The sequence below is a fragment of the Lagopus leucura genome, unplaced genomic scaffold, assembly GCF_019238085.1.
Source record: "Lagopus leucura isolate 7727_CA_CO unplaced genomic scaffold, USGS_WTPT01 Super-Scaffold_73, whole genome shotgun sequence".
Lineage (NCBI taxonomy): Eukaryota > Metazoa > Chordata > Aves > Galliformes > Phasianidae > Lagopus > Lagopus leucura.
In genome coordinates this window covers 69368935-69396112 of record NW_024962252.1, presented here as the reverse complement: position 1 = coordinate 69396112, position 27178 = coordinate 69368935, and the positions used below count along the sequence as shown (strand labels likewise).

The following is a 27178-nucleotide window of genomic DNA, read 5'->3' as shown; positions in this document are numbered from 1 at the left end:
CTCCTCCCCTCTGCCAACCCATGTTATGTGCCAGGCACTGTGTCTGTGGCCACCTTGAGATTTTTAGTTAAGAAGTGGCAGTCACCCTAGGTGATGACATCCCCTGCCACTGAGGCTGTAATCTCTGTCACTGAGCTGATATAGTGCTAACTTGTCCCTCCTAGCACAGGGCATATGAGGGAATCATCTGTCAGCATTTGACAGGTCTTAAAGGAGATGTTTAGTTGGTTCCTTTTTTCTCCTCCCCACAAGAAGTATGACTTGTTTTCTTATAATGTGAAGAGGAGAATTTTCTTATTGGAACTTACCCAGTGGTTAACAGGCATTTTAGGTTTGCCCAAAGAGCTAATTCACATCTTGTCTCGCAAGTGAGGCGCTCTTGATTATCCGTAGGGAGTATCGTATACAAGGCAAGCAGAAATTGCAGACACCTTACTGGAAGCTCAGGGAAGGGCTGAACCTGAATATACTATTGCCCCTCTGAGGGACTAACACGTCTGAAGTAACAGACACAAACTCTGTATTACATTCACCTTGTATAGTATGCCTGCATAGTGGCCAAGGGAAGTCTGACATAGATGTGAAAGTGGATAAATAATTATAAACACATTTTTAGAATTTTTTGTCTCAATTTTGTTTCCTTGCTCATAGATAATGGTTGAGCAATGCCTGCTAATATGAGAAAGCACATATCCACAACCACCTTATATACAAAGATAACCAGTTCAGGCCTGCTGACTGTGTTTTCTTTTTATTTCCAGACAGCAGCAGGGGAGAAGTTAATGGTGCTATGCTTGGTTGCAGTGTTTCTGTCATTGCTATCATACTCTGCAATTCCTTATTGTTATTTTCTGGCAAATCTGCTTCTCAGCAATACCTGTTTGGTAGAACCCTTTTGGGTATTTCAGTTTCAAGATTGATCTAATTCACTCTTACTAACAAGACATCACCTTGTGTTAGGTCAAAAGCACCTTCTCTGCCATTTCGTAAATGTTCTTATCCAAAGCGAAATAGGAGGGGGAGGCAGATATATCGGTAAGATAAAAGTAAACATTTAATGCCACTATAGTTTGATTTTTTTTTTTTTCCAGACATCATATTTTTGACAATGTTTCACACCTCAGATACCACAAAAGGGATATTTTTTTTTTAGCCAGCAAACAATAAACTTTACAATTTTAATGGCAAAAGGCTCAATGCATTTGTTGACCAACTTGGAAATGGCTGTGATGTTCAACATTTTAAACCTGTCCTCATGCTGTTCTTTCTTTTTCTTTTTTTCCCATAAAATTTAGTTGATAAAATATATATAAATATATCTACTACTGATACATCCTCTTCTGGAATCACCCATTGGTGGGGCCAGCATATGTTCTGTATCCATCATTTTGTCTCTTCCTTAGCTCCATTTTATACCATTGTTATAATGAGAAAGAACATAGCCACAGACAGAGTGAAATGAATTCAGCAAACATACACTTCAATGCATAGCACTTAGATCAGCATTTCCAACCATGATGTGTAAATAAATTATAAAATACAAGCAACTCTATAAAACAAGAACATCCTGAGTTTACAAATAAATTATATCCTTCATACATAGAATATGATGTGGATGTTAGTAACCAGCAGTTTCAGCTATGGGAGGGGAAAAAAGTAAAACTTTAAAAAGTTAGCATCTATGCATACATAAAATATATATATGTATGTGTGCTATATGTAAATTTTCACACATACATATACAATAGAGGGTGAATACATCCATATCGATAGTATATAGAGATATGTAATATAGCTGAAACTGCCTCAAGCACCATTTTATTACCATTATTATAAAGTTTGCTCAATACTTAAGTAGGACCACTCAAAGTAAGATGGATTGGGTTGGGGATTTTTTTTTCCTGTCTAAGAGAGTTTTGAAGGTGGTTTGAAATATCACGGATGTTACTATTTCACTTTCAGCACCTCCGTTCTTTGTAGAATAATCACTCCTTTTATGAGCTTCAAAATGTTGCATAAGTGAGATTGAGTCTGCTGTTAGTGAGGCTGTTGGTAAAATCCATATTGACTTCAGTAGGGTCAAGATAAGAGTGCTACATTTTCAAGGGAAAATGATTATTTTTCTTTTTTTTTTTTTTTTTTTATGTTGCTTGAAAAGGAGAAAAGATAAAGCCAATAATAAAATGGTTTATAACTTCCAAGAGCAGGTATGGAGGTTTAGATAACCCTGTGATGAGCACATAATAAATGCAAGAGCTAGAGATTATTACCTCTGCATTGACAAATCATTCACAGTTTTGTTTGCCATAGTTATTTGAAAACCTATTTCAAATCTTGTAATAGCTAGCAACATCCAGCCTTGTGTCTCCAAAAAGTGCTGGGTGTTGCCAACACAAAAGGCTATGGAGTAACAAAATAAGGGCTAGAAGGACATCAGGATTAGGCAAAGTATGTCATCTATCCATGGTTTTGAGAAATCTCTTACTCCTATCATTATGCAGTGGTATAAATTCTTTCATCTCTGATGTGAGTTGATGCATCCCTGATACTGTGTGACCATTCTCCCATAGGACTGGGCAGCAGGGGGTTGCTCCACCTCTGGTTTATGAGAGTATTTGCTATAGGCAGTCATCTGCAACACAGAAACTTACACATTACAATTTTTAGAACAATGAGGACTTGACAGCAGCTTTATCTCATATGGGGCTAAGAGGCCTGGCTTTCAGTTGACGCGACCAGGGTATATGCACCATGGTAAAGCACAAATTGTTGTATTTAGCAGCGGTGATTGTGAGATATCTTGCCTTCAACTTGCGACGCTCTGAAATACAGAGTGATTCTTTTGGATTACTTTGACAGACCTTAACATGTCAATGACAGCCTCTGTGTGGGAACTGCAGTAACCTAGCTTTATAGGCTGAAGAACAGCAAGAATAAAGGCCCTTTGAAGGAAGCCTTTAAAAGTGTTTCAAGCATAAGTTTTCCCTGTAGTATGGAATAAGTCAACTTCATCTTGGTGAGTGATAGGAGAAAGGTTTTAAAGGTAAACCTTGGAGGAGCGGAGGAGCAGTGTTGTTACCATTTGTGAACAGTTAAGCAATCTCCTCGCAGTAATGTGTGTAGGGTTTCTCCCTCCGGCTATGCTCATATGCATTTCTTTGTATGTATATACTGCCCTGCCCTTTGGTTTTATCATTAGTTTTAGATCACAAAAAAAAAAAAAAAAAAAAAAAAGCCACAAATGTTTGTAAAAGGCAGTGTTTGTCAGAAAGTCTATTTCCTTCAGCTGTCATAAAATCTGAATCTTGTGCTATGGATAATAATGCTATGTTAAGATAAACCACATTATTGAGATAAATGAAAAAGAATTATTTTTTTTTTAAAAAGGACTAAGTGTATCCTGTGAGCATTCAGCTCTAATAAAGAGCAAAGAAAGGACAGCTTGGGTATCAGTTTGGTGCCTGTCTTTCTGTGAAATAATACTTCTGATTGCTGAGGTCTGAATGAATTGACAATAAGGCATTCTGTAGCAAATACAAGGCATGGATGGTGGGAGAAAAGCCACAGATAACTATGACAATAGGAATTAGGGTTCTTCTACACCCTGAAGGGAAGCAGAGCTGGTGAATGACCCAGGCTTTCTGCCTACTCCCAGCATTTGTGGGGACCAGTGGAATGGGTGAATTCAGATTGCAGCCAAACTCCCAAATCTAGGGTCTCAACTGAATCTGTTGTCATAGAACAAGTTCTGCCCCTTTTAGAAATAACACTGAAGCACATTAAGATGAAAAGCTTTCACAGTCAGGCTCAGACTACTCAAGCAGTAGGTCTGAACATAGCTATGGTAATGCAGACTAATGGCTGCTGCACTACAGCCGTTACAGAACATGATAATAAGGATACGTGGTCCTCTGTTACACGAGGGAACAAAGATTTAACCTTCACTTCTAATTGCATTAACATTGCTGTTTCCCACTAAAGCTGTTCCAGAGAAATAAGATTGATTTCTGAATATGCAAACAATTAAGGACTCTGTTCACATTGCTCTTGTATATTTTGGGTAATTTGAGATGACTTTTAAAGAAATCAGGAAAAAAGCAGCATTATACTGGCAATTGCTAAAAGAATGGGACTTCCCAGGTGACTTGTAGGAGCGTATGGGTCTTCTGTAAAATGCTGGCTACTATAAAATAACAGCAATTTTAGTAAGGTCATGATGTTTTCAATTATCTGTTTTGCAGGTATTTTAAGTACAATAAAAGAAATTCTAAAGCCACCACAATTCTCAAAAATATAGTCATAAATTTTGAAATGCAGTGACAGAAAGTCAAAAAAGAAGAGATGACTATTGATTTTAGGATACAAATGTGACAGAAGTGTTAATGGCCATTATAATTAAGTCCTCAGAAATGAAATATTTGCGAGGAGTGTGATTCTGCTCAGTCACTACATAATTTTCAGTATGCCAAATTCATCCTTGGTGTAATCCATTTGGTTTCAGGGAGAAATTTTGATCCATCCTGATAATAAGGGCAAACGTGTACTATTAATATTTAAAATAATGGCTAGGTAGACACCATTTCTATTATGCTTCTTTGTCAAGTATCTGTTCACTTTACCTGCACCACTTGCCATTTATCATCTCACAGGAGCACCCCAGTGCATGCAACACCCACGTAATTTCCTTCTGCATGACTGAGGTAGGGAATCTAATGTGGAGGAGTGACTAGGGAGGGAAATTGAAGTAAAACAGACACAAGTGACAACCTGGGAAGTCTATAGGGCTACTTGTGGACACAGGTGAGTGAGAGATGGGAGCAGCTGGGAAAGCCTATTTCCTGTGTATGTAGCCTGACAGCATAATTCTGGGACTCTGCAAGACTGAATCCACAAAAGAAGACATACTCCATATCCCAAAGGTAGTAGATCTTCACCCAGCACAGAACTGCAGAGGCAATTGCCATTGCTTGGTAGAACTGTACTGAAATCATGGAGATCTATGCAGTAGAGATGCCCCAACAAAACCCCCCATAACAAGCACCACTAAAATCATTACAAAGAGAAACAAACCAGAGAAAATTGCACTTTTTTTTTTTTTTTTTTTTTTTTTTTTTTTTTTTTGTATTGAGAAAAGGAGAGAGATCAGACCAAATAAGAAAATGCTGTGGAATAGAACAGGAAGGAACTTTCGTGTATGACCTTTTTTCACTCCCAAATAAGCCTATGAAATGTAAGAAGGATTTTCTACAAAACACAGTGATAAAGCTCATAGAATGAATAAGATTTGTTAATATACGTTATAGAGAATTTGAAGAAAATATATAAATTTTTGTTTGTTTGTTTGTTTGTTTTTTTAAGGTAACCAGTAGTAAAAGCTATCAGTATTTTTGTGGATTTTTTTTGTCCACCAGGAAATGGTGCTTGGCATATTGTAAAATGGCATTAGTATTATGAAGCAGGTAAAGAAAGAGCTACATGTAGGAACAGTAAACTGATGAAGTGATGCATACTGAGTATATGCCAAATGCTGATCTTACTTTCTGATAACCAACAGGAAGGTCAGACAAGGGTATGTGAGAGGATTGTTTTGTGAAAGGAATTATTTCAATATAAAAGAAGAAGAAACCTATACAAGAAAAAATTCTTTATGCTCATACATAATTAACATGCAAATTTCACACACTTTTTTAAGTAACACAAAGGATGTTCTTCCCCACATACTGTTTTATAGATAAAGATGCAAACAAGTAGAATATCTGGTTATGCAGTGAGGCCCAGACCCTCATCCTTTTAATCACAGAATCACAGAATGGTTTGGGTTGGAAAGGACCTTAAAGATCATGCAGTTCCAACCCCCTGCCATGAGCAGGATTGCCACCCACTAGATGATGTCATCCATTGATGTCTATGTGACTTTAGTCATAGTTGAAATAAGGGAGTGCTGATTAGGAAAATATCATAATCAGTGTGCCTGAATTACTTACTAGGTCTGCTTACTCATGACTCCTGCTTATTTGTGGACTAGCTGAGCTGAACAGAGACTGCACATCTCAGCACTTTTCAGGTATGTCTGGACCAGGGACATGAAGAAGGCAAAGTTAAATTTTTATCAGTCATGGAATCAAGAAAGGACAAAAGAAATCATTCATTTTTGGACTGATAAGTATGAGAGCCCTCCCCTGAAAAGTGGTTGTCCATTGAGTTATTAGTCCCAGGAAAAGGGATTGGGATAAAAATACCTCCTCATCCATAGCTCTAGCCAGTAAAAAGCTAAAAGGACATGAAAAATAAAGGGGGAGGTTAATTCAAATGGAAAAGATACTTCACCGTAATGTCACCTCTCCTCCCTCACATACTGCAGAACCTGTAAGTTGGGAAAATTACTGTGCCCTCTAACGCTTAAGATTGTACAGAAGAACATATAAGCAAACCTTGCTCACTGATAGAAATATTTGTGTCATCTGGGAAGCTAAATTTCTCTTTGAGTGGCCTTACTCTGTTAACAATAAAAGACAGTTAACATTTATTCATATGTTGTACTGATTAGGAAATATCTCTACAAACACAAGTTACTTAGAAACAGCAAGTCTGAAACAGGAGAAAACACCAAGAGAAAAACAAGCTGTAAGTACATTTCAAAAGTGTTTTGTTTTTTTCCTTTTTCATCTTTTGACTAGCACCATCTGTACACAAGAAAGTATGAACATAAATGTTTGGATAATAAAGATTTGCAAGGCACTTGAACAGTCTTTCTAGATAGGATTTCTTCTAATGAACCTCTCAAGTGAAAGTCCTACAACCACCTTCCCTCCTCCCTCAGCTAATGCAGGGAAAGAAGTCTCTTCTGCCAGCAGTTCTTATTTACAGACATGTCCTTAAGGGTTCCTCAAAGTGCTCTTTTAGGCTAAGAGAATCAACATCCTTCTATCTCCATTTTTTCATGCGTGTCCTGTTATTTTTTAATATTACTCTTCTATAGTAAAGCAAATCTCTCATACACACAGTTGAGACTTGACTCCAACCTTCATCCTCATTCTGCTGTCTTTGGGATGCTATTCAGAAGGGAAAAGGAGGATGGCAGAGATGTGCATTGAAATTCTCTTGAGATTCGCTCTCTATCTGCGTCTGGAGGTGATGTCAAAACAGGTGATCATCATGAGATGAGCCTTGCAGAAGTTGACACGGTTTTCCAAGCGTTCAGTCACACACTCCAGGGCTTCCAGGTACTCCAGAGAATCCAGCTCAAATACCTGCTCCAGATCAACTGTAGAGAAGAAAATACACAGATAGAAAAAGCATACAAAACCCAGCACTAGTTGCTGAGGGATATGGATCCAATTCAAGCCTTCAAAAACATCTGTACTGTGTACAATGTTATCTTTAGCTTCCCACTGTCACTGAAAGTTGTGTCTATTATTTAATGGCTATTAAAATGGCTTGTCGGTGAAAATACTGTTAAGATTGCACGGAATACTTTCTTGAGTGATATGCTCTGCCATCCTCTCTAGAGCAGCAGATAAGTTTTGCCACACTCCATCTTTCCTTAAGAAAAGCCAACAGAACTGCTCCTCCAGCAACCACACAGCTCACTGTAAGGAAACCGGGTGGGCACAAAACACCTGTGGGTTTAAGGTTAACAGGGAACCCACAAGTTGAACGTGATGGAGAAATTCATCAGTGAAGTGTAAAACTGGCCGAGTTGATTTTAATTATTTCCACTGGTTTTGTTTCAAGATCTTGCATTTATATGATATGTATTGACTTTCTCACGCATTCTTCTGACCAAAAAAGAGATTGATGTAAGTTCTCTTCTGAATTCATAACTCAGAAACCATCCTCCAACTTCCTTGCTTGTCACACCTCTCCCTGTTCTGGGCAATTCTCACTAGCTTGTTCAGGAGTGCTAACGGAAGGTGTGTACATCACACTACCATAGGTTCCCTTTTGCTGCCAGAGACAGCTGGCAGCTGCTTCCATGGAAGTTGTGTGGGAACTATGTGATCTTAGCCAACACTTCACATCTCATCTAAGCCCTGTAGTCTGTGCTATCCTTGTGGCTTCCTGCATGTATCACACTGGAATCAGAAGCAAAGGCATCACACATCAGTATGCAGATGGCATACTGGTCTTTAAATCTGTCTCTTTTGCCTTACATTATGGTTGTTTTGTAGGCTGTACAAATCTAGTATTAACTTATGACAGTTGTTGAGGGAAGAGTTAGGACACAGCACCCAACCTCCTTATACCCCATGCAATTATCATGAGAAAAAACCACAAATATATTTTTTGGAGAACTCTTTAACATGAGTTCATCTGTTCACTAACACTAAAAAATGCTTTACAGTTACTGCAGTATGCTTTTAATCTTTTTCCTTTGAGGTGTTGAGGTTCTTCTGCATCTCAATGTGAATGTCCTTTAAGGTCTGAACTTTACACATCGACAGTTATGAAAAATGGGCCAAATTCATTCTTCATGTAAGCCCGCTGGTGCCAAGGGACAAGTTTGATCTGCAGTGTTATTTTGTGGTATAAGAGTAGATTTATAATATTGCTCATATGTCTTAGTGATCTGGGGACAAAATATAAATATCTCATTTTTATAATCTGTGGACTGAAATGTGTGAATGATAATCTACCAATGGCAATATTCACTATTACAATGCTGTACCATTTTAACATTCAGCTCTCAGGCAAAAAGGATTGTTCAGTTCTATCATCGATTTAGGAAGAATTATTGGGACTAGTTCTAGAAATATAGTCAACCTAAATTTTGTCCTTAGGTCATATGTCAGCTCATTTCAGTTTACAGACACAGTAGCACACATCTCACTGTTAGCAAACCTTTCTTCTTCCTCACAGTGAAATAAAGCAAAGGAAACCTATAAGTTCAAGCAATAAACGTTCTTACATTCACTGAGCCATTTGTTAGGATCCAGCATCAGGTACTGTTTGGTCACCTGCAGTTCTCTCATTAACCACTCATACTTGGCCTTGACCTCAGCAATTCTCTGCTGGCGATGCTCCAGGATTTTCAGCTTGGCATTAAAACATATCACTTCCTGCCAACCGGGAAAAATGAGCGGGGAAGGAACAAGTGAAGAGGAGAAGAAATACCCAGATCCATTCAGCGAAATGATCTTCCAATCAATATTACTAACTTACTCTGGAAGCATATAAATTACTGCACAAAATAATCTATCATCTGTTTTATTTTTATTGTATTTTTTTTCTTTAATTATTATTTTGATGCTTTTGATCAGTGAGCTTTGGAGTCTTTGCAATGATATTTAATAATAAACAGTAATAGCACCACACAGCATTTTGAAATGAGATTAACTGTAGCAAAACATTTCTGTTTTTTGTCAACAAAAGTTTGTCTAAGAAAAAACTAAGCTCTTGGAAAAAGAAAATCCAGTGCTTGGTGCATTAAAATGCTAAGTATATCTCTCCTTGGTGTGTAAGTAATGCAGCAGTCACATCATTAAATAAGAAAACTGGTAGCAATATTGAATTCTGAACATTCTTAAACAAAAGGATGATGTTGGTGTGAAAAGTTCTATCAATTCATAATCATTAAAAATGAAAATGCATCTTCTTTAAAGACAAGGGGCGCAGTGACAGCACAGGCTGCAATGCTGTCTGGATGCACTCCTCGTGGCTTCACGTGACTTCTGAGTGACAGTCATCAAGATGTGCAGTAGGTGAAGCCATGATGATGGCTGGCTACCATTAGCAGTCTGGGGGCAGCCCCACTACTGGAATTTAACTCCTCCAAGCCTGTACTAGAGGCTCAGCACTGCTCTATCTTCTGTTCTGTAGGCAAATCTGCTGCGTTAATCAAGTGTGGTAGAAAACACCACCCCAAGAAGTGATGTTTTTCTCCATGTAAAACTGTATCAAATGACACCACAGTGAACAACCTGAGTGACAGGAGCCTAGAAAGGAAAAATGTCTTAAAATAATAATAAAGCTTATATACACATTTATTGTAAAAACACTAACTTCAGATACTCTTCATGATTGTACTTCTCAAGAGCTGATCTTTACAATTCTCCAACTTATTTTTAAGTTTTGAGGGGTGAGGTTGGCAGGAGAAGCTTCGCTATTCTGGAAACAATGTCATCAAAGCACTTGAGGCACCAATGCTGTGTAGAAAGATAGATAGATGTGAAGTGCTGCTGGAGAACAGGAGTCACCAAGACTATTAGCAAGGACCAAAATACAAGAGACCAAAGTCTGTGAGCTGTTCCTGAAGAAGGCATAACTTGAGTTATAACTGGCATTAAACGAGATACAAGTGTTGCTGCCAGTTGAATTGACCATGTACAATACTACACAGTTCTGACCGCTTTCCTATGAATCTGCACTTCCAACCTGGATTCCTCTCTCCAAGAGGAGACAGACAGCACACGAGGATCTCACTCACCTTGCTGTCTCCACCTCGTCGCCGCTGGAGTCTCTCCACATCATCTATCTCATAGACTTTGATCTCAAAGGGCTCCCCCAGCCCCCTCTGTGCACTTCGCAGGGGCCCATCCACCCAGCGGACCCCAGGGCTGTTGGCAGGCTTCCTTGCTGGGGAAGCAGTGTCAAGTGATAAAGCTGGAATCAGCCTCCGTCTCTGGGAGCCTGTAATTGCAGAAATCACCATGTTGTGTTAGCACAGTTAAGATTTGATCCTCAGAGGGCACATGCACCCTACAACTTCTGGAGTTTGGATCTGCTTCCGTTAGCTCAGGTCTCAGTATGTACAGGTATAATGATGAAGGGGCAAAGCATCAGGTGGTCTGGCTTTGCTATCCTCTCTCTTCACTGGTGCTGGCTTTTACAGCCTATGAATAAGGATCAGCCAGCCTCTCCACAGCCCATTCTGGGAGAGGTGTGGTTGTGTTGCTTTCATTGTTGTTGTTGTTGTTTTGTTTTTTTTTTTTTATAGTAGCATGAAAAAACACTTTGATGCCCAAGTTCCTATACTGCACAGGAACTACTATGGCAACACTTAGTCCTTGACACAACGCCACTCTGGAGTGGCTAGGGCAGTAAAATCACTAGCAAGGACAAAATGCCTGTGGTATGTATTTCCAATCTCAGCAATTGCACGGAATTGAATTAGCTTTGTTCCTGCTCAGTACGGTATTTTTCTAAAACATTCCTCACTTACATGCATAACCTAGCAATGGTGAAGAGCAAGACAGCAGCAGTAACAACTGACTGGCAGAAGGGTTAGTCACTGTGTCTGCATCAGTAGCTCTGCTTTATGATACCAGCACAGCGGATGGGAGCACTGCAATAGCAGAATATTTACCATGGTTGATAAAGCCCAGCCATATGGAATGCATCTGCCATGTGAGTTGCCAAGTCTGGGCCTCAGGTAAAGCAAGGGAGGAAAAGCACGCCACTGGCCTGATGGCAGCAGTAGGGAAGTTGAGCATATGGTTTGTTGGGAGAAAGAACAGACACGTGCAAAAAAAGAAAAACAACTGGTTACATTTCCCTGCTCAGTTTAGTTAAATCAGAGCAGTGGCTGGATTACAGACAAAATAAAAGGGTTTGTAGCTGACAAGTTCTGCACCACCTTTCCTAGGAGACACCAGGGATACAGGGGATGGAAGAAACAAAAACAAAAGCCAAAGCCAGCAAGTCCAAATGAGACTATCGATTGACTCTCTTAGCTGCAAGAACAATACTGATGCCAAAAGGGAGGGGATGAGAATGATCATGCAGATTTTATTTTAAAAACAAGATAAAATCATCTAAAGGAATTCTTAGCACTGTATTCATTGAAACTTGAATGTAAATAGCTTCAAAAAGTCTGCCAATTTCACGCGTCAATGAAAACTTAAAAAAAATAATAATCCATTGGTTGCTTAGTTTTTGGATTTGCAACTATCCAGCATCAGTTTCATTCCTGGGTGTCAGCTGACATTTTCTCAGCTGACAACTCTGTGAGCTATCATTGTTTTGCGAATGCAGCAGTCTGTGCTAGAAACCAACATCTAGTAATTGGCAATTAACCTATAAATGCTAACTTTAACATGAAGGAGAATGGTCTGTCTTGCTGCCTATTTGTAAAAAACTTAATCTACAGAGCTTTTATTCCAGTGCATCCAAAATAATTCCCTGCAAGAAAAGGAGGGTAAAGCCAAGTCATGCAAACAGGCAGCCCTTTTGTACCAAATGGCCTCAGCCCTAACCTGCCCATCCTGTCACATCCATCATACTCGTGCTTCTAATCAAACTGCAGCCCAGCAAATGAGCCCATGCCAGAACAAATGAAGCCTTGCAAATACTAGCAAGCACAAGTTTTTTTAGGCCTTTTGAAACACCACTGGAAGTCAATGTCAGCATAGCTAACAATTGGCAACAACAGAGAGGCAGTTTGGGAAGGCACCAACAAAGTGCTGTACTGAGGGTGACTGTCATCAGTGATGCCAGAGAGAGGCAACTGAAGGGCAAGAGCAGCTGTGTATGTGAAGGGAGATGAGATGGGCTGGCAGACCATTACTATTTGCTGCATGCAAGAGATCCTGCAAAGGGCTCAGCCCACCTGGGAAATGAGCCCTCTGCCTGCTTTGCAGCAAATGTCACTGAATTCTCAAGCTGAGATGAGACCAAAAGGATTTAGGCACTAACTACTTCTAAAAGCACTTTTTTTCAGGGTTTTGGTCTTGACCTCTCACAGGAGTAATCTGAGTGTGAAAGCAATCTCCTTCCTACCTTTGCTGCTCCTCAGCTTTTAGAGACAGCAGTTCCCCTGGAGATGCAAATGAATCTGATTCACCTTGCCACGAGGACACCACCAGGCTCTTACTTGGAGCAAAGCTAAACAGATGTCACTGGAATATTAATTACAGTAAATATTTTTGCATTGCATTTCTATTCATACCCATTTAGCTGAACGACAAACAGAAGCCTGGGGTCTAGGAGAACTCCAGCACAAGGCTCTGTCTAATAGGCCATATCCTTCAGTGAAGAGGCAGAGACCACAGCTGTGGCAAGATGTATGCTAACATAAACTCACTGTGCTTTTCGTGTCTGCACAGCCTGTGGGTTACACCCCCATTGCAGCCAGGCAGTACGACAGGGCTGAGCCATCAGGCACAGCATTGCGTGTTTGCTGGGAGTCAAAAATGAATCTAGTTATTTGAAATATGCACTGATCAATAGGCTGCTTTTTAGCCCAGGTACAGTAACTGACAGTGTCTGACAGGAGACTCCTGCCACTGACTTCTCCATTCAGTCCCTGCTTTTTCTGACTTTGCATTACTTGGGATCAGCCAGGAGATACAACCTAAGCAATGCCACAAAGCAGCTGACAGCTTCCTCATCCATATCAACACACAGAGACAACCAACTGCTAAAATGAATGCAGTTTTCCAAGTCTCAAGCTTAGCTTCAGCACAAATAACCACACTGTGAAACAGCCCTGAAAATGCATAGAATACAGCAGATCGGTTTTCTACTTTGAGCAATTGGTTAAGGTCTGGCAGGTTCAGCTCTGCCAAAGACCAGACAGGGTTTAATTAAGATAAAAGGAGCAACAGTGGAGTGAATGTGTACAGTGTGAAAGTGGATCTGGCTGAAGAGCGGCACTGAAGCTACAAGACACTGCAGCGCATATATGTCCAGAGAAGCCTTCATCTTTAAAGTATTAGAAACACAGAACTTCAAGGATAAGACGACTCACTGACCTCAGCAAAACTCCCAACTCCATAAGGGTATGTGCTCATAAAAGCATCTGTTAACCATGGCAGAACCCCTAAGCAAGCTGGTTTTGTTTACCTGCTGTATATTTTGTGGTGTTCCCTTTCTATTACTTTCTAAGAACGCATTCCAGTTGGAGCATCTTTTCTGTGGAAAAGGTAAAAGCAAAAAGTATATAGAATCAAAGAATTGCTCAGGTTGACCTGAAAGATTATCAGGTCCAACTGCAACCTAACCACACTATCCTAACAACCCTCCGCTAAATCACTAAATGCAAAATACCCACAAAAAGGAGCATGATGTATCTCTTCAAAGCAGAGTGCATCTGCATTGGATGCAAAACAATTGCTGCCCCTGGAATTTCAAGTTGTTGAAGATGAAACTATAATTTGATATCGTATAATTCCAGGAGTATAGTGTGATCTTAAAAACAGGATGCACAGCCAAAGCTATTCTCACTGCACTAAAAGCTTTTGGAGGTAAAACTGCTTTTGTGTGCAGATCTTGGTAAGCATTTTGTTGTGGTTGGTTTTTTTTTTTCCTCACCAGAAAGTCCATACAAACTGAAGGTGATTACAAAAACCTAATCTTGGCTAAGGAGAGCAGTACCTCTAAGCCAACATCACTCCTTCTGTGGCTTCATTTCCAAGGAACAATAGCACCAGCCTCCAATCAAATTGTTTGCTGACTGGCAAAGATTGTTTGTCTGTTCCCCCTGCTGCTCTTCCCTGTCCAACAATGGGGCTGCTGCTTTGTTTGAGCTGAAGATGCTATGCTGACTTCTCTCTTTCCCATTTCCTACAGGGTCTGCCCTCATGGGCAATTATCCATGACTGAACCAAGTCCTCCCATTTCCTTTAACCTCCCTCCTCCTAGTTTATTTTACAGTGCCCTTTCCTCAGAGAAGAGAACAGCTACTCATTTTCACACAATTGCTTGGATTTTCACACAATATGTGTAATGCCAAGATCCTCTCCTGGTTCCTCAAGTCATTGCCAGTGCCTTCCAGTGGAAAGTTGCTGTGATAGCATGGAGGCTTCATCAGAAATATTTAGGGTGCCCAGCTTGAGGTTAGTACTACAATCAATAAAGAATCCTGGCATTTATTGCCAGAAAATCTAAACTGCATTTGCTCATCCTGGCAACTCAGATTGCACCTGAAGAGCTGGAGAAAGAAACGCCAATGGGATTTGTCATTAAGAATAGAGTCTTCTATGACCACCTCCCCGTAAAACAATTCAGCCCTTATTCTGAGTTGGCTTGTATGCAATCCTGCCATTGCAAATCAGTAAGGAGTACAAGGACACTTGGGGCTCGAAAGAACTGCTTGCTGTATGCAGGAATAAAGCAACCCTTATTTATAATTTTCCATTCATAGCTATACTAGACATGTTGCTTCTATATATCTAAGGAACCTCTATAGGTATAATTCTATATGTATAATAAACATACCGAGGTACAGCCTACGTCAATTTTATTTCTACCCATCCTGTTCATTTTTAATCATATTTCTTGAATTACCATCTCACTTTAAAAGGAGCCTTTCAGGGCAGTTTAGAGCTGGTGAATGAGCACTGCTGAAACCAGATGAGGAAGCAGCCCTCCTGCAGCGTGGCAGGTTGACAAGTAATCTGGGAGACGCTTCAGGGAAGATGTACATCACGGGGGCTGCACTTTCAGTGCCCGCAATCCCTAGCAAGAAAAAAAAAACAACTAGAGTCTCTTCTACATCTTTATCTCTCCTTGGTCTGGATTTTGGTTTGTCATGCATTTCTCAGCATTGGGGTGTCACTTAAGAAGCTGGTTACTATTACTGCATTACTGCGCTAAATGTCTGTGCTGCTAGTGGCTTGGCCAGCAAAGACAGAGGATGGAGAAGGAAGGGGCTCTGCAGCCCCAGCGTTAGATCATGGTGAGACAGCGGTAGAGGCATTCCAATGAGCTAATTCTGTGGCAGCGTAAGGGGCAGGTTTTATTTACACTCGGCCTAATGGCGTGCGACTCAGTCATGCATGTTACATGGAGCCTTCACTGTGCACAATAGCCTGCTGCCATTTCCTCTATTAAATCATTCCTATGTTCATGTGGCTGAAAGCTCAGTGCTGGCATGCAGTAGTCAAGCGTGTAAAAAATGATTACTCTGATCCCTTTCAACACAGATTTGCTGCATGAAATGGCCTCGCATTGACCTGGGAAAATCAATGCTGTTGTTTTAATGAACAAAAAAAAAGTGGAGCTGAAGCCCACAGTGCCCCTCCTTCTGCTCTCCCAGCCAGCAGTCATATGCATAAAGGGGTCACCTGCAAGCAAACAACGTCTTGCTGTATGGCTCTAACATCCATTGTCTTGGTAAGGGAATAATGCAGGATATCAATTAGCTATCGTCAATTGTAAGCAAGTTAAAGTGGAAATGCTAGAGAAGCCCTACAGCTTTTTGATTTTCAGCTTCCCACAGTGCCTTCAGCAGTCTAAACATGAACCAAACTCCTTTTCACTTGGATTCAGCAAAAAAAAGCTCAGATTCTTTTTGTGGCGTTTTCTTTCAGCATTATCATTTTGGCCGTTTTTCAAAATACGCTGCTTTGTAATATTGGTTGGAGATGGACTTTCATAATTTACAGTCCCCAGATTCAGCCTCTGGCTTTTTCTGCTGCTTTCATGGACTGGGTTAAGTGCTACCAGAGAGGTAATATGTGTGAATATGGAGTTATCAGGGTTTTCCAGGAAATCTGAAATCTCCATCTTTAAAACCAATCCAGCAGAGAAATCCAGAGCACAGAGGCAAGACCAAAACAGGCATTCTAATTGCAGATAATTATTGGCATGTCTTAACAGTCTGTCTTTTTATGAAAGTGTTTAAAATCATGTAGCAATTTGTTCTACTTTGGTAGCAAAACTCAGAACTGCAAAAGAGCCGCAAGGAGTCATGAAACTTTACTGCAAAAGCAATAAAATGCTGCAGCAAGAAACTTTAATTATCTACAGGCAGACAGGTTACCTGTGCAAAGAAGATTAAAGCACAGACACACACACACACACAGAGGCAAATCCTATCCAGGACAGGTAGGAGCACGGTCCTGCAGATGCCAGGAAATACAACTGCAGCTCAGGACACACATTCAAACATCAGGAAGCCAGCATTTGGAGGCCTTAGCTTTCCCCAGTCTTGTTCAGACTTGGCCTTACCAACAACAGCATCCCTTAATTTTTTGTTTCCCAATGCTCTGCTTCCAGTGTTCAGGAAGGCTGAAGTGGCCCAGAGCAACGCTACACAGAAGCCCTTTACAAGAACTCTCTCCTCTGGGCCTTGACTTTTATTGGCACTGCCTGTGTGAGCCACCTCTTCCTCCCATGTCTTTGACCTTCACTGCCACGTTGCACTGCATGTTGGCTGCTTCCCCAGCCTCCCTGGACACAGAGCACAGCCCTGCTTTACCCTGCTGCCATCAGTCAGACTCAGGCTCAGCTCTGACAAACCTCAACTGAAGGGCATAGAAATTAAAGGAGAGAATCTCCCAGGCATAGTAGGCTCTGGGCTCAGCAGAGTGCTGCAGGCAATGACACACAAGAGCCCCTGTGCCTCACCACATGTCACATGTACTGGGAATCTCTCAGGCACCTGAGCCTGCTCCCAAAAGGAACAACAAAGCAAACAACCTTGGGAACATCCCTATATTTTCCTCTGAAAGCTTTATTTTCTACCACCTTGTCCCAGAGCCCCTCCCCTTCTGTCATCCCCAGGGGATGCCTCCCGGCAGATCTGGCAGTCCCGAATCCTCTGCAAGACAGGGCAAAAAGCACAAGCAAGGCATTTGAGCACATTGCATGGGAACGCAAATGGCCTGGCTATGCTGAGTAAATCTAATTAAAGCCTGGGCTCTTGCACAGCTGCTAGCTTAGAGCTGATGGGATCACACACCTGGAAGCAGCAGCAAAGCTGTATGGCTGAAAGCATCCAGTCCTGTTTTGCATTGAGAGCTTTTCCACAAGGCCATGATCTAGTTCTGTGAGCTGGTTACAGACAATAGACATTACACAGGCTGCTCAAGGTGACAGAGCGAACCAGCAGCACCATTGGGAACACAATACAGATCTTGCAAGTCCTTCCCTGCCTCCCTGCCTGCCTCCTGCTCATCCCTGTTGTGTTCCCAGGGTACAAATACAGCTTGGTTAAAATGGAGTTAAGCCTGAATGCACTTCCTGATGACATGAGAGAGTCTGTGCTATAAAAGCATCCTTGTCATTGCCTTTCCATGGAGCAGCATGAGGCCATTGCACTTGAAATTTCTGAGGTATTAAAAAATAATACATAATTGGTGCTAGTGATGACTGTGCTGTAATACCTCAGTGCTCTGCTCAAGACAGCACTGCCTCCCTGAGAGAGAGACTCAGAGCCAAGAAAATGGCTGAAATGTGGATTGTTTCCTACAGAAAAAGCACTAACAGAGTGAGCAAATAAATGGGAGCAAACACGGTTGCACAGATGCATGTGAATGGAGAGGGGGGAGGGACTGCCGCAAAAAATAACAGATAAAGCCCTCCTCTCTGATGTTCAGCAAGGGCAAGGGAGGATGTGCAGCCAAGTCAGTCAGGTTTGAGGTTAGGAGTCAAGGGTGCCTGCAATTTAATCCTGTATCTGGTTGTCGCTTAGTGGAGGCATTGCGTGAGTCAGTGAAGCCCTCTGCCTTGATTTCTGCACCTGTAAAATGGAGTCTAGAGTAATATGTGCAACACAAGGTGGATGAAAGGGTGGCCACACAAATCTTTGAAATATACAGTGATCCATCACGGCTAAATAGCTCTGTTTTCACTATAAGTGGTCACTTAGGGCAGTATCTGCTGATGCTGCATTATAGGACCAATGTTAAAAGCTACAAAGACAGAAATGTTTATGAAAATAAAAGGTTACTTCAGGGGGAAGGCTTAAGTGGCTCATAATATATACATATGATTTTCAGTAGATATCAAAATATATTGGGCTAATAATTGGGGTGGGTTTTTTTGTTTTTTGTTTGTTGTTGTTGTTTGTTTGTTTACTTTTGTTTACACAGCACTGGGCTGTCTGTGAGTTGTACACATACCCATGCAGAGCCCAAAATTTAACCTAGGGCTACACTGAAGGATATAATCTAGCTTTATCTTTCAAAAGCTGTCAGTGTAGGTCTGATGCGTCATGTATGACAATCAGCACAGAAGCACCTACACATAAAAGTAATGCACTTAAAAGCATTGAAAGACAAGATCTTAATCTCAAGAAAAAAATGATGTCTCCCCAATGTGTCAGAACTTCAAAAGTAATTGTGAGATCTGACAGGGCTGCTGGTGATTCTGCTAAAGACTCTTTATAGCTCCTCTTAAAGGGGCCTTGGGCTGATTCATGATGATCGTGTCTGACAGCTAGCATTTCTGCTAATAATAATCATAAATAAAGTGGACAAGGTTGCCTGACCTGAAATGAGCATATCTATAGTGCCATATCCATTACAGCACAGTGGATCTCTGACTGCAAATCAGGAAAGGTCCAATGCTCTTGACACTATGTATTAAAATAATATCCATCTTTCAAGAGCCTCAGAACCTTTGTATGCTATCGTTTTCATTAAAAAGTGTTCCTTGTGAGAGTTCATTCAGATGAGAACAGACTTACAGACAGGAGAAATTACAAAGGATAAAAGATTGCAAACCTTTGCATATTTTTTTGTTTATTATGCAATAAAAATATGTTTGCAAACAACTCTATTCTTCCGTATATCTCAGATCCTCCTTCATGTTCTCCTGCATTGAGGTAATAATCCCAATTTTATGCCATCATAAATCTGCTGACATGTGAAAAATTATACTATTATCAAACACATCAAAACAGAATTATGATATTACTGCTGCAGGATGAAATTCAAACTGGAGCTGGGTTACAAGAAAGTGAAGAATTATGAATTTCTGGGCAGTGGTTGCTGCTACAGATATAGAAAGTAATAAAGATCTTTTTTTTTTTTTTATTTGCATTGAAAGAACTGGTTCCTCTTAGAAACACAACTCTCTCAATATAGGAATTAATTGCAGATATAGGGAATCACTCTCAAAAGCAAAATAACAAAAAAAAAACCAAACACGCTTACAAATTCTCCACATCAGGTGACAGACTCAATTAAGAGAGAAGCTTTGCACATACTTTGAGGGATGTCAACATGCCACGTTTTGCTGTGCGTAACAGAACAGGCATCTTGCAGGGAAGCCTATGCACAGAAAATGCTCCATCACAGAGGTTAAAATCTAGCTGTGGTAAACACCTGCAACACTGCTGACAAGGGAGAGAGGAACTAAGCCACAATAGAAATTAGGCTGAACGCATACGTTTGTCAGTTAGAGAGAAAGCTGTACTTTGAAAAAGTAAAAAAGAAATTGTAATATGAAAAAAGTCGGATTTTAGTTAGCAATAAAACAGTGGCAAAGCTGAGACTGTCCACATTCCTTGCTAAGGAAAGCTTCCTGCTTGACTACCTTTGCATATCTGCACTGCATGACAAATCACCACCACTGCTCGGCCAGGTTCAAAGCTGGCTAGATCCAAGGGAGGGGGGATAATCTCTTGTTTTTGATACGGATGAATCTACACTTCAGTTTTCTATGCTTTCCCTCACCTGCACAGCTGCTCTGCTTTCACAGAAATTGTTATTTTTTTGCATCTATTCCTAGTTCAAATTTTGTTGAAAATCACCATCTGTGGCGTAAGCTAAAGAAAGGGAAAGTGACCCACCCTGACAGAGACTATTGCAGATGGATTTCTCTCAAGAATGGTTACTGGATGCCTTTAACCGTCTCACTATCAAAGCAATGGGAAAGCAAAAGACTCAATTTTTGCTACAGAATCCAAAGAAAAGGAAATGTCCTATGGAAAAAGTGCATATCATATGGGCAGCTTCTCCACAGCACACAGTCAGTTGACAGTACACTCCCAGCGTTCTGTGTGATCAGCTTTGGATTCCTTTTCCACAATATACAAAATCATCCTTCTTTTTCTTGCAAGTTACCATTAAGAAGTTTATATTTGAAAGGAGCCATCAGAAGAGCAGCTCATTAGAAAGAGGAAAATTAAGTTACTGCCACATATGCAGAAAGGACAGAACAGAGTCTTTCTCATAGGATGCAGAGTTAACATCAGGAAGATTATTTCATCACTTGGCCTTTGCTTGCACAATGTAGAGTGACTTTCAGATGTATCCTCAGAACAGGTATTATCAGATGTGTACTTTTGAGTATGGTTTTAATTGTGGTATTCGTTGTGTTCACATCTGTGTTGCACATGTTCTTCCTGCTACTGCAGCAAAAGCTTGAGAAAAGAGAGGGTAATGCCTCACTCATTTCATTCATTCTAAACAAATCCCAGAGGTAAGTAACCCAGCAAGTGAGAATGGCTTTGTGAATTAGGAACTCTATGAGAATTACACATTTCTGCAGCCAGAACTACTGCAGAATATGCAGCCACTGGTATTTTAAATACTGGTATATACCAGTCCCAGTATCTATATGCATTTTTTAAAAAAGGAAGTTGGTTAGGGCAGGACTTACACTTCTGGTTGAGAAAACAGAACCCAGAAAAAAGTGAGGTGACCAGCTGATGGATGTTCCTCATCCCTTTCCTGCAAACCTATGAAACACTATTGTCCTGGTGAGAAGTACGAGCTGCAACACCATGGACTCCTGGCATGGACCAGCAGGCTCTTTCTATCTGATTAAAAAATGTAGTAAGAAAGCTACTAGGCATTCTGATCCTCTCTGTGATGACTAACTGCTCTCAGACTTGCAAGTACTTTAAAGCAACAGTGCCCATATTTATAATATTAATAGTATACCTTATTAATAATAAAATTACTTGGAGAGGAAGGACTGTAACTCAAAAGTTAAAATGCAACAGACTCAGTGGCAGGATATGATCTTTCAACAGCATGGGCATAACTTTGTTCCATCTTCTAAAACAGGTGGGAAGAAAGAAGTGACAGATCCAGTAGCAAGGCATCTTGCACCTTTTGGGCATTCAGAGTGCATAAGGAGCAAAAGGGAGCTCCCAGCAGTTACTGCTGTTGAGCAGGACTCTGGCCTTGTGCTGCTGAACCACACATGTACCAAGAGAGGAGTCTTTGTCCAAAGTGCTTGAAATTACATTTCACCACCTCATAAAGGCATCTTTTTGGAATCAAATCAGAAGAATATTTGTATAAATAAGTACTTAATTGCAACTAGCAGCATGAAATTACTGTAGAGATAAGCGTTCTGTTAATGTGAAATAAACCTAAGTGAAATGGGTGGGAGAGAGACTCCACTGCATATGCAGTGCAAACACAGACATTTGTGCATGTTGCTCAGAAGAAGCCTGGGGCCTGGGACACTTACCCTGGCCTCTCATCTCTGCTGCAAACACAGCTGGCTCTGATCTACTAGCCTATCTTCAGGAAAGGCCTCTCCACCATGAAGCAGTTAGCTGCTTTGGTCTGTTTTCTCCTTTCACATCCCTTCAAGCTTACCTGTGGTTGATCGTTTCTTCGGTGTTTTGAGACTCCGGCACCTGCCGCTGGCTGAGCTGCTGTTCTCGCTCATGGAATCTTGTGCAGAAGAGGCGCTCCCTGTTGCCTCGCTGTCCCTCATCATGCTCTCATAGCCGCTGCTGCCTCCGCTGTGGTAGAACAGGGCAGTCTTCCCCATGGCGGGGGGCAGCTCCCCACTCAGGACACTGCTGTTGTCGCTCCCATGACCACTGCTGCAGCGATGAGGCTTCCGAGGAGGAGTGATCTTGCTGTAAGGAGATGGCAGCACATGAACTGCTGGCTTCTCCTCTCCATGAAGGCCACCGCGCTCATCTGCTTCCACGTTTCCTCGGGGCTGCAAGCCTCTGGAGCTGGCACTGCCTTGGAGCAGCTCTGAAATCCGTCCATTGACAGCCCGAAGAGGCAATTTAGAAGCAAGGCTAGAGCCTCGGTTTCTGCTGAGGGACTGTGTTGACCAGGACATATTCTTCCCACTTGGAGGCAGACTGGAACTCTGCCCAACAGACTGAGGCAGAGACTTGGTTGAAAAGCTGAGTGTTTTGGTAGCAGAGGCAGACAGGCTTCGGGCCTTGGGACTTGCCAACAGGAGCTTGCTGACTGCTGAGATCTTTGAATGTCCAGCTTTTGGCGATGCTCCTGCAGACTGGGAGAGAGCTGAGTTGGTTGGTGAGGACATGACACTGCGGCTGATGCTCCTTCCAGTCCGAGGCATGGTGGTGTCTTTGCTAGGGTTCATTTTGGAGTTCACGGAGGACAGGCTTTCTGCTCTCTCCAGTGACAGACACTCGTAGTGACTTCCTGTGGATCTTCCAAGGGAGTTGGTCCTGCTGGCAAGCTGCTCCAGCTTGGCACTGAACAGCTTGCTGCTGCTGTTGTTGCTGCTGTTGTCAATGCCAGGGCCTTTTGGTTTGGCATTCAGCTCCTCGGGGAAGCTGGCCTGGAAAGGCACGAACTGGCCAGAGGGACTGCTGGTGGTGCTGCTGGTAGCACTGTGCTGGGGGCTGGCTCTGTTCTTCTGATCCAAACTTGATTTTCTCACTGGAGGCAGAGGAGGTGTCCCTTTGGGGCGAGTGAGGACACAATGTTTGGGAGAGGCCACCTTTTTGTCTAGACTGGCCTTTGAAAATTGGGTGTGGGCAGGAGAAACAACTCCATTGCTGTCAGAGGCAGCAGAATGGAAGTGACTATCAGACTCCTCTGGCTTGCTTGCCTTTGGAGGCAGCCCTCGAGGGAGGCTGCCACCCTTCAAGCCATCACTGGAATGAATGGGACTCTGGGTTGCAGAGCCAGACGCTGCCATCTCACACCCATCCACAATTCTCTTCAGACTATCACATCCTGGGGAGACAGAGGCATCCCCACTGCTGCTACTGCTGCTAAACCTGTCTGCTGGAGACTGCTTTGTGCTGTGCTCAGATTTGGCTGAAATCGTGGTCATGTCAGAACTCAAACCATCACTGCTCCCAGAGCTGTCATTTTTTACATCGTCTTGTCTCTTCAGCCAAGGATCTTCAAATTTGATATCTTTTTTAGCATTGGGTTCTTTCCCCTCATGGGGATGAGCAACCTTTGGGTCTGCATTTACCGATACAGCATCATCAGTGTCTTGTGCTTTGAAGGAATTAACAGCAATACATGGATAAACAGTAATGTTTGTCTTCATTGGGAAGTAGCCCTCACAGCTGTTGAGGCTAGCAGTGTTTTTAATTGTGACAGTAGTTTTCCCTAAAGCTGATATTTTACAGCCTTTGATGGGTGGCACTTTGCTGAAAGCTTGTTCCCCCATTTCTGACAATATAAGCATGTTGTCGGTTACTGGCTTCTGTTTGTCACCTACACAAATCATGCTGGCGCTTTGTATGGTGCTTGCAAAGTCAGAGACAGGAGGTTCTGCCATTGCTTCTCCATGCCCATAGCATGCCTGGGCAATGAAACTGTGGCATGACTGCTCACCGTCACTCCCCGTGCTCATTTCACTCAACCATGAGCTGATAGATGAGCGTCTGCTGCCATCATCCTGGGACTTGTCATCCAGGCCCAGCTTTGGAAGTGGAAGGAACTGTGTGATGCTGACCTCAGACACAGGAGCTGCACTGGAGTAACATTCAAGATCTTCAGATATGCTGCTGATAATACTGACTGGCCTAGACCCAGAGGCCAAAGCCTGCACAGAGCAGTCACTGTTAAAACTGATGATACTGGTTGGGCGCCCATTGTCAAGGACCCCACTAATGGTTAGCTCTTCTACAAGGGTGAACACCAGCTCGTCCTCCCCATTCAGTTCCAGTGGCTGCTGCACAGTCACCATAGTAGTGCTTAGAATCTCCTTCTTGGATTCAGGAGAATGGTTTTGTTGCTGGTCTTCATTGAGAATGGTCTCTTCAAAATCCCCATTGCTGGAAGACACTGACTTCTTCATGATCTGAGGGCTCATTCCTGCAGGTGGAGTCCGTATTTCTGGCTGTAACAAAGATTCAGTAGATGTCATCTCATTGTCCTTACTCAGGGAAGCTGGTGGGGGTGTGGTGCTGGGAAGAACTCCTTTCTGTGTATAGACTTTGCACCTCTGGGAAGGAGAAGTTGGTGGCTTGTACTCAGATGTCTTGGAGAGGCTCGCAATGCCAAGCCGGGGTGAACCCATTGGCCTTGGTTTCCCTTCCACAAAGCCACAGGTGTTGAGACCTTCTCTGCTGCTCTGCAAGCTGGTGCTGTGTGCTAACTGGCAAGAGCTAAGCTCTTTACTAGAGCTGCCTGTCACGCTCCTGGGAGAAGGAGGGGTAGAAATATTAGTAAGAGCTCCAGAAGGAATGGGGGAGTGATTTCTCTTAGTTTTGCTGGGGGTAGCATTTATATTTTCCTTGGCTTCTCTATCAAGATGCTGACATTCTGGCATCGTATCTTCCTTATCTGACTCTGGTAAGTGACTAAGCTCTGCAAGTTGGCTTGAGACAGAGCACTTAGACATCTGGTCTGAGCTAAACTGAGCAGGCATCTCTTCAAAGGGGAATTTGTTAGTCTCTTCACTGCCATCTATACAATCCAGCCTCTCCTGGAGCTCTGCAAAGGTGTTGCACTTCAGGCAATCTCTTTCAGATGTGCTGGGCCCCGATTCACTACCTTCCTCCATCCTGCCCTCATTTTTGGTCTTCTGCAGTGCAGGAACTATAGGAACAAAGTCAGGAGGACCTTCATTATCTGTCAGCTCCTTATCAGAAAGTGCAGTGCCATTGGGGCCAACATAAATCACTGTGTCACAGGACTGCTCACTGCTGGATGAATAATCAGGATCACTTGATAAATGCAAAATAGGGAAGTCTGGGTCAACGGTGTTTCTAGAATGGAAGGGCCTCAGCTGGGTCGGCCGACGCATCCTACCCTCCTCACAAGAGCTCTCTCCTCCAGAAGAACTCGATGTGTACTGCAACGTCAGAGAGACAGAGATCATGACATTTCAGAATTGCAAACAGCTCCTTGCACAAACTGTATGCATACACAAAAAATGATATATCTAAACTGGGAAATCTCTAAACAAAGGCACAGAACTCTGAAGATCCTTATATCCAGTCTTACAGCAAACATACAGCAGTGTTCAACAGAGTACCCAATGCCCCAAATCTAAATGTTCCACACTCAGTCATGAGGCTTCCAAAAAAATAATATACTGAATAAATAGATCAGGAGCCCTCACCTAATTTAGACCAACCAAATAAACTGGTTATTTGCCAAAGGCATTCCTATTTTTGTGTGTGAACAGGAACAAGAAAACTCATTACAGAAATAAGGCGCAGAAAATAAAGACGGTCCCTTTTGGTCGTAATGCCAATGTGTGAAGTTGTATAATATGTTTAAGGGAGTCCTTGGGTACACACTGCAGGGACGGTGTGTGAAATGAATCCCTTCACGGGGACACATTGCTGTAATGGTGTGTGGAACTAATCCCTTCAGTTGTCTCTCTTCAAAGTTTTTTTCAATCCGTAGACTGTCAGTTTAAATCAAACATTCACTGGTTGTACGCAGTTCACATTGCAAGCTATACAGAAGGAACCAGGACTCCATAAGCATGGAATTAGATATAGCCCACCATCACTTTACTTCTTGGAAAATCTATCACTCATATTTACAGGCAGTCAGAATAAACGAGGCATCAGTGCAGGCACTGGACACAATGCTTTGCATTCATTTTGCTCCTACTCTGTGAGAAGCAAAGAGAATCTAATTCTTCATTAAACCCAATTTACTGTACAGTGGCTTCATTCCTTATTATTTCATTAGCACTAAGAACATAACTGAAGATTTACACTCTCAGCTATATCATTAAATGAGGCCAGCTTAAAAACCTGTTAAGACAGATATGTTTGAAAGCGCTCCTCTATTTGATGCTGAAGCGTTTACATTCCCCTGTCTCTGCTATGTGCTCTGAGCCACTCGCCTAGGACAAGGAACATACAATCTTTGCACTTTGGAATTGGTTACTGATTTTGCTATATGCCTCGCTGCCCCATCAAGGATCTTTTGGGGTCCTTCCTGCTCCCTCTTCCAGCACTACAAGAAAGAAGTTATATGTGTCTTACCTTAGTTTTCTTTTTCTTCATCCTGAGGACTCTGGATGCAATCTGGATGGTGGACAGCGTCTCAGCGTAGTTCCCCGCAGTGGCTGAAATGTGAGCTATCATTGTGGTGCGGCAGTTCATATTCCCCAGGGACTCTCGAAGCAACATGGTGAGCTTGCTGTCTCTGCAAAATAAAATGAATTAAGGCTGCATTAGCCAGCGAGGTTTCACTTCGACCACCGTGATGTGACTTGGGTCTCGGCGAAATTTTTTCTCCTCTTTTTAATGGAATTCTAATTAGTTCTGTTCCTCAGGTTTGCACTATCCTGTATCTGCAGCTGAGCATGCTGAAAGACTCTGGACTACAACTTAAACTTCTTTTAT

General features: G+C 42.0%; 1 protein-coding gene across 1 annotated transcript in view; it reads right to left on the bottom strand.

Annotated features, from left to right (window-relative positions):
- Positions 1–5682: 5682 nt before the first annotated feature.
- The window catches only part of KIF26B (kinesin family member 26B), a 284016-nt gene continuing 262520 nt past the window's right edge, over positions 5683–27178 (bottom strand). The window contains exons 11-15 of the mRNA XM_042892546.1: positions 26816–26978; positions 22224–25662; positions 10427–10629; positions 8909–9059; positions 5683–7264 (exon numbers count right to left, since the gene is read on the bottom strand). Of these exons, the coding sequence (XP_042748480.1) occupies positions 7116–7264; positions 8909–9059; positions 10427–10629; positions 22224–25662; positions 26816–26978 (4105 nt within the window). The 3' untranslated portion in view covers positions 5683–7115. The remainder of the gene's footprint in view (positions 7265–8908; positions 9060–10426; positions 10630–22223; positions 25663–26815; positions 26979–27178) is intronic.